The 13159-nt window shown below is 34.4% G+C and overlaps 1 protein-coding gene across 1 annotated transcript; it reads right to left on the bottom strand.

Annotated features, from left to right (window-relative positions):
• Nucleotides 1-6284: 6284 nt before the first annotated feature.
• On the bottom strand, nt 6285-11661 carry LOC110422565 (HIPL1 protein-like). The gene is made up of 7 exons (XM_021436532.2): nt 10731-11661; nt 10433-10590; nt 8660-9457; nt 8367-8583; nt 7797-7975; nt 7041-7282; nt 6285-6848 (listed from the first exon to the last, which is right to left on the bottom strand). The coding sequence occupies exons 1-7, from the start codon at nt 10819-10821 to the stop codon at nt 6461-6463; spliced, it is 2073 nt and encodes a 690-aa protein (XP_021292207.1). The 5' UTR covers nt 10822-11661; the 3' UTR covers nt 6285-6460.
• Between the last annotated feature and the right edge of the window lie 1498 nt (nt 11662-13159).

Raw genomic sequence — 13159 nt, 5'->3', positions numbered from 1 at the left:
GGAAGATTTTGTGGAAGATGGTCTGAATGTTTTTCTAAATGGAAAAGAATTTGTAGTCACAACCATTGATTTGGGAAATCTGCTCCATGTAGAGTGTAATGAGGGAGAGTTTGAAATTCTTGAGGATTATAATCTCTCATCTTTATGGGAGATAATCACAGGGAAAAAAGAGAGATGCTCTTCTAAAAGCTATGCAAGGCTTATTGAAAGTCCACAAATTAAGATCCTGCACTATTTTATAGCTGCATCAATCCATGGAAGAAGTGAAAGCCTTCAAGATATGTGGCTTATGGAGTATGCTTTTAATGGCACTTCTCTCAATTTAGGGAGATTCATGATAGAGAGAATGAAAAGAATTTTTTGGGTTGACAAAGTAAACTTGGCTTATGGAAATTTGATCACATATCTTGTGAAGAAAAAGGGGATTTGAGCCAATAGGACTGAGATGGATCAGGTGAAGAGTATAGATCATGCCATTTATTTGCGAAGCCTGCCAACGATGGGATACAAACTGTATGGAGACAAGTTTGTCAAGACTTCCTAAGATACACAAAAGTATGAGCAAGCCACCCCTGTTCAGACAACAAGAACTCCCTCACAAATTTCAAATGAAATGATTTTGAACATATTGATAAGAATTGATGGAAAACTCACTAACCAATCTGCAAGAATTGAGAAAATTGAAGAAAATCTGTAAGAGCTAGCAAATTTAATGAAAGACAAAAAGAAATTACCTTATGGTCCTGCACCTGAACATACTCTTGCAGCACCAAGTTCAACTTCAACAGGCCAAGCTAGTGAAAATTTTGATTTCCAAGTTGAAGATGACGCACCAAAATTTGGTCCTATAAAAAAATCACCCACCCTTGAACCTGAAAATGAAAAAGAATCCAATGAAGGGACTGAAATAGTTGGATCCTTTAATAACAACTCTCCACCACTTGATGAACCACAAGCAGAGAAACCATCTCATACTAACTCAGAAGAAATTTTAATTATGAATGTCTTCCACCAAATGGTCAAAGAAGAACAAGCAGAAAGAGAAGCAGCAAAGAACAAAGCTCAAAAGTTAGCATCAGCAAGGGATTCCCCTGAATCAATTCACACCATCAAAGAAAGTGAGCCTACTAATAAAGAACAAGGACAAGTAGCTGCATCCACCAAAGCTAAATCCTAACCAACTAGTAAAAGAAAAACCATAGCCACCAAGACAAAGTTCATTAAGTGGAGAAAGTCCTTCATATTGGCTGACAAAGCCAAACCCTTAGCCAAAACTTTCACTCGAGATCTAATACAAGTTTTAGACACATCTCCTACTAAATCCTTATCACAAAATGCCTCACCTATGTCTTCTCCAAAACCCCTCAGTGTGCATTATGGAACAGATGAATCAACTCCTTCAGACTCCTCTTAAGTCTACACCTTGGTGTTCAATTTTTTTGATAATGACAAAAAGGAAGAGATTGGTTATGGTGAAACAACCTTAGGGGGAGAAAGTAAAGGGAATTTAGGGAAGATAAGTTAGGATAGAAGTAATTTAAGGGTAATTTAGGAACATAATTCTATTAATGTTGGGTTGTTTATGTTTATGACAATATGTTACTTTAATTGTTGATGGATTATTGATGATATCTGAATGCTAAAAACTTATTTTTATTATACCTTTGTGTTTAATAGATTTTTGGAATGGATGTGGATTGCTGATAATATGCTGGTGACAATTTGTTACAATGTGGATGATATTCTATGACCTATTACTGATGTCTTGTAAGCTTGCATGAAGATAATCTGTTAAAATGTCTAAATCTATGTCTATTACTTTCTCTAAGAAATAGATAAAAACTTGCTGATCTATTAAGTTGGACTATAAAATAACTTGAAAAGATCATGCATATACTAATAGGGAGCACACATTCAGGGGGAAAAATCCTCATCTTGTGCAGAGCAAACAAAATTAATAAACATTGTGCCTTTATTCAAGGAATGTTTTGTTATCATCAAAAAGGGGGAGATTGTTGGCTCTAGTAGTTTTTGATGATAATAAAACATTCTCATTTATTTATGTCTAACTTTTCTATTTAAGTGTTCAAGATAAAAATGTATGTTAAACAATAAATTAATTATTCAAAAGTAAATATCAAAACTTATAAGAATGAGGAGCTACAATTGAGTAATAAAATAGAAGCCTCTTAGTTGAATAATCAAGAGAGTTATTTGGATAAAATTCAAAAATGAAGTTGGTTCAAGTAGATTGCGAGACAGAGAACACTTAGTTGACCAAGAGACATTATTAGTTGACTAGAAGCTTACTGCTAAAAACTGGGTTCGGAGACAGAAATGACTTGATCGACTAAAAAGCATTGTTAGTAGACTAAGAGATCACTACCAGAAGCTAGGATCAGAAGATAGAAATGACTTAATTGACTAAGAAGCATGTTAGTCGACTAAGAGCATTCTATATGAAAATTTGAATTTGAATGCTAGAAAACATATTAATAGCTAGAATTGTTTCCAAACCGTTTCCAATGGTTTGAATCTATCTAACACCTATCAAAGTTGATTTTTCAAGTATATAAGGTACTCCTAACAGCTATGAATTAGTTTTGAAGGCTTCTAAGATCAAAAAGAGCTCAATAACAGTAAAAACTCTCTCCATACTTTCTGCACTTCACTACAATCCTTGTAATGAAATTAAGCACTTCACTTTGTACCATTCAAATTAGTTTAGTGATCATACATACTTCTTTATTTCTATTCTACTTGATTACTTAGAGTGTGTAAGTCACTCTAAGAGGATTGATCAAGCTTGGGTTAGTTTGATTGAGTGTATAAGTTCTAACTCAGCTTAGAAAATGTTAGTTTTGGGTTTAGTTGATCCCGAGAAAAACCATTGTTAAAGGTTGTGGCTGAGATTGTGAAAAGTCATTGTAAAAGCTTGGTGGAAGCTTGAGAATTGATTTGGTTTGGAAAATCCTTGGTTGAACAATCAAGGTAATGGATGTAGATCTTTAACCAAACCACTATAAATCTTTGTGCATTGTCTGCTCTGTTTTATCTTTCATTTTCATTCTTTATTGAATCATTCCTTCATCTTGCATCAAACTTCTCATCATAGACTTTCTACTTTCTCCCAATTTGAAATCAAGTTTAGTGAGAGTTGAAAAGTGCTATTAACCCCTCTCTAGCACATTTATTTGGAACCAACAAACCCATGGTGAAGACATCTCTTAAGCAAATCCTTATACCTTTCCTAAGCCTCATATAGTGATTTTAAATCAAGTTGTGTAAAGGAGATGATGTCATTTCGCATCTTAGCTGTCTTAGTTGGTGGAAAGAATATAGCTAAGAATTTATTAGCCAAATCATCCCATGTACTAATGGAACTAGCTGGAAGTGAATTCAACCAACTCTGTGCCTTGTCTCTTAGTGAAAATAGGAAAAGCGTCAATCTAATAGCATCATCAGAAACACCCTTAATCTTAAATGTATCGTAAATCTTTAGGAAATTCACAATATGTGCATTAAGATCATTTGGCAATCCCCGAAACTAAAGAAAAGTCTGAATCATGTGAATGATTGGAAGTTTAATTTTAACGTTATTGGCTTGGATGGTAGGTCTACAGATGCTTGAATGAAGGCCTTGAACGAAAGGTACAACATATTCTCACAAGGACTTGCTTTCTTTTTGTTAATTAGTCATTGTTTTCAATGTGAGAAGAAGCTTGTAAATTTTCCCTCTTGAGTTTTCAAAAAGTCTTTCCAATTTATGGATCAAAAGGAATAATATCCAAAGTTCTCACTCTTCGTATACAACAACTAAAAATACTTGAAAACAAAGAAAAAGAAAGTTTGAATTAAAACGAAGATTCCTTGATATTAATATTAATGAAGAAAATTTGGCACAATTCCCCAGCATCAATGTCAAAAACTTGTTTATTGGATAAACCGTATAAGTGAATGCACGTATCATTAACAAGTAATATAATGAAAGTAAAGTTTGTTCCTACGAAGAATTGATCAAATCTTTTTGCTAATTACTAAAATTAAAACAACTCAATCTTATCCAAACAACCAAATTTAAAACTTCTGAAAATTAAAGAAACTAAAATTAAAACTAGAATTGAAAATAAAAATATCAATTCAATTAATTAATCAATCAACCAAAAGTCTAGAACCAAAATATCCCCTCAATATTTTATTTAAATTTCTTCTAATCCTTCTTTACTTATTGGATAGGCCTAAATTGTTAACCTAAAGTTCTAATATATTAATAAGTGTCTTCCAATATTCTTATAAAAGCATCTTCCTTAACCAATTTACTATATTCCTATATAATTTGAAATCAAGAAAGACTCATTAAACTTAGATTCCAATTATGGCTACATATGACATGTAAGTATATTCCTACTCCACACACAAGTCAGATCAATCATCTTATGCAATTAATACTGAACATATGCTATTTCATCCATGACTTACTCTAAACTCCCTTTTTTAGCTCAGTTTAGATTTCTAAATCAATCTAATCGATGATCAAGCAATCAAGTGCAATAAGAATAGGATTAAAATAAGCAGCTCAAATACTATCAATCATAAGTAAGAAAGAATATTAAAATTTAGACTATGCATTGGATTCAACTGTGATTCTAAATTAAAAACTTAATTCAACATAATTCCTAAAAACATCATCCAAAAATGAAATTCAACCATCAAAAACTAAACAAAAAAGTATAAAGATAACAAGAAAAGAAAGAACACTAATATTTGTTAATCTTTTTATTTGCAATCTTCCTTGCTTTCCTTACTTTCTTGCTACCTTCAATGCCTCCTTTTTCTAGAAAACCTTGCTTAATTTTTTCTTTTTACTTTCTCTCCAATCTCCTTTTAACATGTTTCTAAAGGAAGGATTAAACAGGGCTCATGTTCGTGTCAAAATAGAAGTCTGGTGGCATGAGAACTCCATTCTCTTTACAAATGCCGCCACTTATTTATTTTTTTCAAAATTCTTTTTTGGGTGTCACACCTCTAGGGACTTGGTAGTCACAGTGTCGAAGCTTCTTCACATCTGAGGCATCTTTGTGGATAAGGACACAGTGGTGCTGGCTTGGTGGAGGCAGTGACACCTAAGACTCTACCTTGCTCACCTTGTTCTACTACACTACTTCACTTCAACATGATATTTGACCTCCTTTTAAACTAAACAAGGTGAAGTAGTAAATATAAAAGTTGTAGCTCTACCTCTTATCTTTGCAATGGTTTAAGAATTCCATTAATTGGACTTCTGTAATGAAAGATATACTTGAAATACCGAAACATGTGCAATTAAAATTTGTATATTTTTTTTATAATTGGGGAAGGGGAGATTTGAGCCTTACTCTTTAGGTAAATAGATCATGCACCAACTAATGAGCCAAATGCTTGAATGCATTCCTCTTCACAAATCGTCATACTTTTCATAACGCACCTAAAAAAGCAATAAACTACCTTAAATAATAATTAAACTTAAAGTAAAATATTATAAAATAACTTAACAAAATTGCACCCATTATAATTAAATAAAATAAATGACTGAAAATAATTAATACTTAAATTAAATCTCAAGAACTCAAACAAAATCACCCAAAATTATGATCAAATAACTTTATAAAATAGAGTTACCACATTAGTTTTTCATTTTTTTGCAAATTAGTGATTAGCTTCTACCCTTGTCATGGAGATAAGATTCAGTTTTTTCTTTATAGGCAATCTAGCAGCTAGTTGAAGCATAGAGAATTGGGTCATGTTCTGCGGATAATTCAATCTTTAAATCTTATCTATCTGCTATTAAGCATGTTTAATGTTAAAGCTATTGATTGGCATTATACTTGTCGGGATTTCATATTTTGAGATATCTAATGACTTAAAGAGCTTTTGTGAGCATCAAAGAGTGCATTTTACATGTTAATATGAAATAAATATTATACAAATGTTATTTATGGAAAAAAGTATTTCACACTATGTTGAGAAGTTCCATAACTATGTGATAACATCCATGCATAGAATATATTTATGTTGATTGATTGTATGAATGGATATAATGGATGACTAACCCATACATATTGATTAAAGTGGTTGCTTAGACCTCCTGGTTCATGCCCTCCTTAGATCCTAACACAGAGCATGCATCCTAAAAACTACATTATTATGTTGGTAGCTCTCTCTATAACATTATAAATCAATTAATGTTATTCTTTTCTGGTTCTGTTTTTAAACTCCTCCCACCTTTTCGCTGCTTTGAACCTCTGTTCTACCAAAAAGGATATAAATATAAGCACTACAAGCAAGTTGGGGTTCCGAAATCCCAGTAGAGAATCTTAAAGCAACCAAAATTACATCTCTTTTATTAACCCAGAAAAACAATAACAAAGACAGAAAAAGTAACCTTTCGAGTCTCTACACTCACCAGAACATACTACTGGCGTTAGAAAAGGTTATACAAAAGCAGCAACAAAGCAGATAATAGGAATGCCGGATGCAACTGGTTTGCATGTGATGGTGGTGAAGTGGTAGGACTTGGACTTTCGACTGCGGTAACATTTTCCTTGGAGCAAGTGTAACTGCATCGACTTGGAGGGACAACTCTGTAAACTCCGCTGCTGGTTAGCAAGTAAATATCTTTCCTATTGTCCTGCCCAAATGAGTAAATGTAACCCAACGCAGCAAGAGCACTATCTGGCACGGTGCTGCATTGTATAGGAGAGTTTCTTGCACACCCAAAAGGAATAGTGCCTGTCGAAAAGTTGCCGCTATTTTCAGGATCTTCCGTTCCGGCCCATAGAGCACCAGAATACAAATCTGCATACAAGTACCTGTAACCCCCCACCAACATCAGCAAGAATTGATCAGTTATAATGAAGAGTTGGTAGCCTCAGCTGCCTACGGAAACAAACAAAAGGAAGCTTCAAGTTTCAAGAGTAGCTGTGACAGGAAAATATTTTGTCCTGTCTGTGAACAAACACCTGCTTTGTTTTCTTGTTAGTCAATGAACAGAGATTACTCACCTCCCATACATACAAGGATCGGTGTTGGACCTGTAAAAGTAACCTCCTATAATTGAGGCTGATCCTACTTTCTTGTTTACTTCAGAGTGGTTATATCCCATAACTGGGAAAATGGGGCTTATGGAATTTATAGATGTATTCCCTCCAGGGGACGATGTAGGATTAAAAGGATATGGGCCCTCATACACACGCCAACCATAATTTCCACCCTTGCTGATGATGTCGACCTCTTCATACAAATCCTGTAGAGTTACAAACTTACAGTAAATTCAGAATTTGATCACACGTACCCTGGATTTTAGTTTAATCTCATTTAAATAAAAATGATGCTGATGGTAATCAATGTCATGTAGTCCTAACCACTACAACAGATTAAAGTCAAAGGCATTGCTGCAACTTAAAAATGTTCTGACATCAAACTAGTAAGAAAATCCCAGCAGGCCAGGTTGACTAATTTATTTTCTCGGCATGTGATGTTTAAGACAAAAGGGTGGGAAATAACAAATTGAGGAGGATGGCCACATGTCTCCTTTATGGTGCATTCTCTCAGAAATTAGAAACAATGAAAACAGAAAGCTATTGCAGGGTTTAGGGGAATGTTTATGTAACCTGCAGAGCTCGCATTCTTAAACTTGTATGAAACAGAACAATAGGAGCTGAGAGGGCGTAGATTTTTTAATCCACACTCCTATTTTGGTTGACTAATGACAGTATATTAGTTGCCTGTCTATAGTTATTAGAAGAGAAAAGTCAAACCTCGCCAACGTCCCCACACATAAAATAGGAAGGTCTCTCCAAGTCAAAACTGCAACGCCAAGGATTTCTCAATCCCAAAGCCCATATTTCAGGCAGCAATTCTTCATCTTGGCTAAATGGGTTGTCTTCGGGGATAGAGTAGTTTCCCCATAGACCAAGTCTATTAATTTCTGCTGCACCTGGAACCACATATTGAGCTGTCAGTTGAAATGAGTAACAAACACCTGAATGATGCAAGGAAATCTAACTTTTTAATACTGATATTGGTTCAGTGAAAGAACTAAATATTTGATTATCATGAATGACAAATAAACAGGTGTTTAGAGTTTTTAATTACCTTAAATTATCAAAATAAATGCAGATTAATAGGTTCCCACAAGACTTGTACATAGGCAGGCAGTGTAAAATAGGCAGAAGTTGATTCATGGAGGGTGCAGTCCAATGGGAGAAAAGAGGGTTGGAGAACGCATACAAAGAATATATGCAATAAGGCAGCAGAAACTACCAACTAGCAAGAAGAAATGTCAGCATTTAAAGAGTTGGTATGAACCACTCAAAGCTGATACTCACTTGGTATATCATCTACATCAAGCCTCATGATTTTTCCAAGCACTGATTTCTTGTTTTGAGCAAAATTGTAGGGATCACCATCACCACCACCATCCCCCATCATAAAATATAAATACCCATCTGTAGGTCCAAAAAGTATCTGTCCACCATGTTGAGAAGTAAAGGGAAGGCCCATAGTGAAAATCCTTCTCACTTCTGATGATTTAGCAGTTTTTGCCTGAAAAAGGAATAATTCAATTTTAATCTTTGATCTAAAAAATTTGGAAGAAGTTTCAAGTGTGTAAGGTGTGTACCGAGGAAGGCTGGGATCCGGTACCATTGGCAGTATATTCTGCAATAACACTTTGATACTGGCATGGCTGTGCACCATTGTCTGTAGGTAGTTTTGAAGGATCACAGTTCACATCGGAATTACAGGAACATCTTCCTGTACATCCTGGCGATTTACCCTTATCACAATTGAATGAGGCAAAGAATCGGCCATTCTGTGCAAAGTTTGGATGAAATGCAATACCCATCATCCCAAATGCAGTGTCAAAATGAACTTCATCAGTAAGATCTATATAGGGGTTGGATTCATCAAGCTCCAATGTTCCTCCAGATCCCACCTCAGGAATAGTCGCCAACCAAATCTTACCTTGTTGATTGGAGAAGAATGCACGGTTTGACCCATCTGGATGAGCAACCATATTTAGGTAACTTCCATTCCCGATTTTCTCAAGGCATAAGCCATGTGGAGGAGTAGGAGTTCCAGTCTCATTTAGTGTAACAGGTTTGCCATCATAGCAAACTGATGCATCAGTAGATGCTCCACCAAATGCATTGCAGAAATCAGTTTTTGACTGCCAAAGTTCAGTCAGTTTGGTGAAATTTGAATTGACTGGTGCTCCAGCTTGCCCTTGTAATGAAGGTGCAAAGGGGGAATTTAGTATAGATACATTTTGACATGTATCCCATACTTGAGAGCAGAAATCATTTGTTGCTTGGTTAGACTGAGATGAATTTGTTGAAACAGTAGAGTTGCAGAGTAGAGGCACTGGTCGGGGCACAGAATCGATTGTAAATAACTTTGCTGAAAATGGATCACATCTCTGACAATCATACAAAGAATGTAAACTTGGTAAAACCTTTTGAGAGAACTGATTAGAGAGAGAGAGAGAGAGAGAGAAAATAAGTAACAACAGAAACTGTATTCAAGCTCATTTAGCAGGTTTTCTTTACTTATACACTTCGGGAAAATATTTTTTGTAATTCATACAAGATATTTCTTTTATTTTTTCATCATCTGCGTACTGTGCAAATTCATGGCAGTCATGATGAAACAAACCAAGTTACTAGTTCAGCAATTATAGTAGTATTCTTTATCTGTAACATTCCACTCAAAACTTGTCTATTCTTCAGAGAAAATTAGAAGCTTCTACTGGTTGCCACAGGAATATGGTTGCAGACTTCTAGATTTTGTTTTCTCATCTTTTACATCATCAGAAACAAAGGGAAACAAAACCATCACTCATCAAGAGGGGAAAATTTGAAAATTGAAAAATTCTATAACCCTATGATAAATACTCTAGCTATCTGAATTATTACCCCAACAAAATATGAACAGTATTATAAGTAATTAAATATAACTATTAAGGCAACTGAATTCCTTTATGAAGTTATAAACCCGTGCAGTCCATCCAGAATTCAACAGAAAACTGCCAACATGAAAATCTTCATTTCTGATGTGCATGAGGGATCAAACAAACAATCGGAAAGGAGATTCCAAGTCTATACTTACAGCCATATACAGGCAAATAATGCAATCTTTAGAAGAGATTTTTAACCTCATATTCCAATTTCCCACCAGAGTACATGTAGAATCAGGTTACAATCAAAGAAAGCTGCTTGAAAATCAGAATACAAGTGCCCTACAATTGCTTCATTTTAGATCCTACATCAAAATCTCATGAATTATGCATTAAACCAATGCAAGGTTTGAAATTTGACCCAGAACTAACACGTTCTTTTTTCTTTTCTTTTCTTTTCTTTTTTTATATCAATAATGGAAGAAATGAAAGTCTTACTGCACAGAGAACTGATTGCAGAAGTGAGGCACAGCTGGGATCAGAGATATTCATTGCTTGAAATTGCCTCTGCAATTGTGAATCTTCTGTGGAGTTGCAACAGCTGCTTCCATTGTAGGAACAAAATTTGAGCGTGGTGTTCAAGGTGAGAGGTGCCCCTACAGCAGAGAAAGGAATAAAGGGGAAAAAAAATTGGAAATTCAGGCATATAATTGCAGAAGTAGTAAAATAAATAAAAATGGTTAATCACTTCATGAAACTGAAACAAGCAACTATTAGTTTTAGGTGCAGAACTTACTGGAATTTGTACATAAAGGAAAAGAAGAGGAGGGATAAGGAAGCAACAGCAAGTTGGAGAAGAGGAAGATGATAGCAAAAACACCTTCCATCACACCAAATTGGTAGAGAAACGCAGCTACTGCTATGACACCCTTTATTTTATCTACACCTCAGAGCATCTTTAGAGAAATACCACTGAGTTGACTTCAGGTACAAAATAAGATCATATACAACAAGTGGCTTTCCTTGCTGGCTTTTGAACATTCTTCCCTCTTCCATCTACTCTATCTCTCAGCACTCCCATCATCTCTCTCCACATCAAAATCTCCTTAACTCAGCTTCCAGAAGGAAATTCATTTTCAAATACCCTTTGAATCTTTTATTCATTCTACATCAATTGAACTCCTTTTCTCCATCAACCTTTATTTTTTGAACCACCCTTTCCAGAAATAAGCTTGATTTCAATTTTCTCCCTTTCTTCCTAATTCCAATCCTTTTTTAACGCAAACTTTTGACATTTTGTCCTTCGACTTAAAAAGTTGAAAATCACCAAGACATTGTCAGTTGCTTTCAAACAGATATTGAGACATTAATTGGCCGGTATGCATTTGTTGACCTGAACTTTTTTTATTAAGAACCAGAGAGAGTGGGTGAGACTTTAAAAAAATGTAAAACTACTAGAAGGCCCCTTTCTTTTTTGGGTGTCTTTTTGCCCACAAGACCAAGTTGCGATAGATCAGATCTTGGTTGGTTCAACGTGTCTGTACTTTCTAAGTTGCTTGGTGTAATATTGTATTTAAACCCCAACACCACCACCGAAGCACAAGCCCCAAAGCATGGTCATAATATTCGAACATAAATAATAAAACAACTTGGCAAGATGTTTCATTTTATCATTCAAAAAAGGTTTTAAAAAAATGAAAGAAAAGAAGGGAAGCTAACGACCGGGATGACATCAAAACTAGAAGAAACAGACAAGAGAAAGGACTTTTGTATATATATATATATATATAGAGAGAGAGAGAGAGAGAGAGAGAAACACAAAAGACAGGTACATGATCCATCACAGACTGTAATACTGTTCATTCTAAAAGAAGAGAATAATGAATGAACGAGAAGGCCAAAGGGTCTGGGTCTGATGGTCTACTTACAATTGTTAAAGAGTGTTAAAGATGCTGCGACTTTTGAATGTGGAGACAGGAAAATCAATGCACCCAAAGCCCCAACTTGCTTCTTTTGGTTTAGAGGTGGCATGGCCGTGGGCCACGGCACAACTGTTTTCCAGTTTGACCAAGGCAAATATATGTAGAAAAAACAAGTCTGTTTTAAACAAATATATGTAGACATTTACACACATATGACATATTTATTGGGATAAAGAAAGTTGAAAAAACAAGAAGATTTACCGGGCCAGGAACTGCTTCAGCTGATGGTTGGTGGGTGCCAAAACATTCACCCAACCCCCCTTATTTAATCCATCAAACGATGACCGGAACCTCTGTTTTGCTGTCTTTTTTCTCATTATCAGTTTGGTAACTTCTTTTCAGTTAACTATCAATACTCGCAAGTTATTACTACTGAACAATTCAAACTTTGTCTAAGTTGTCGTTCAGATCTTATAATTGATCCAAGATAAAATTTTAAGGCAAAAGGCAAAAGAGAAAGTAAGAAACTTCAATTCAATTATTATGGAACCTGGCAAATAAAAAAATTTCGCTTATAATTAATTCATGAGAATGAGAGACTTGAATGATTTTCATAAACATGACTTCAAGTATGGGTAAGTAAGATCATCCCAAATCGAAAAAATTGACCAAATCAAAATGTTTTTAGCTTTTCGATTTGATTAGAGCAGTTTACAAAGTGTTGGATTTTACAAGTTTGATTATTTTAGTTAATTCGATTTGAATTTTGGTGATTAAATTTTTTAACCAAACAGTTGAAACAATCGAATTTAAATTAAAAAAATTAAATTATTACACACACATATATATATATATATATGTTAATATATATTTTTTAATTTTTACAACATTTAGAGAATATATATTAAATTTACTTGAACATGTTGAAATTTATTTTTATATATATTATCTTAAAATTTAGTAATATAGAATAATCCGGTTCTATTTGATTTGGTTTTAACATAAAATAAATTTGATTTTTTTTTTATTTTTAAAATTTTAATACATATCCAATGGAATGGACCTTTTGCACATCCCTTCCTTCAATCGGTGTTGCTTTCTAACACAAAAATATTGCAACTGCTGGCGATATTTCCTTGATAAAATATTAAACACGGTTTATGTTGGAGTAAACACCAAAACTAAGTCTTGATGATATTTGATATATTTACAAATTATGCCATTATGTCTCTTTGAAGATAATATTTATATCAATACCGATATTAATGAGTAGTTGCCATGATGTAAGTGACCATGTCTTACA

Source organism: Theobroma umbraticum, unplaced genomic scaffold (assembly GCF_002168275.2).
Source record: "Theobroma umbraticum cultivar Fairchild unplaced genomic scaffold, ASM216827v3 scaffold_146.0, whole genome shotgun sequence".
Classification (NCBI taxonomy): domain Eukaryota; kingdom Viridiplantae; phylum Streptophyta; class Magnoliopsida; order Malvales; family Malvaceae; genus Theobroma; species Theobroma umbraticum.
Note: the sequence above shows the minus strand (reverse complement) of the source record. Positions and strands in the feature narration are given on the sequence as shown.

Coding starts and splice junctions, on each gene's coding strand:
- LOC110422565 (XM_021436532.2), bottom strand. CDS start 10,821: ATGGAAGGTGTTTTTGCTATCATCTTCCTCTTCTCCAACTTGCTGTTG. Junction 7,976..8,366: donor TGATGTAGATGATATACCAA/GTGAGTATCAGC, acceptor ATGTGGTTCCAG/GTGCAGCAGAAATTAATAGA. Junction 6,849..7,040: donor GATCCTTGTATGTATGGGAG/GTGAGTAATCTC, acceptor GGGGGGTTACAG/GTACTTGTATGCAGATTTGT.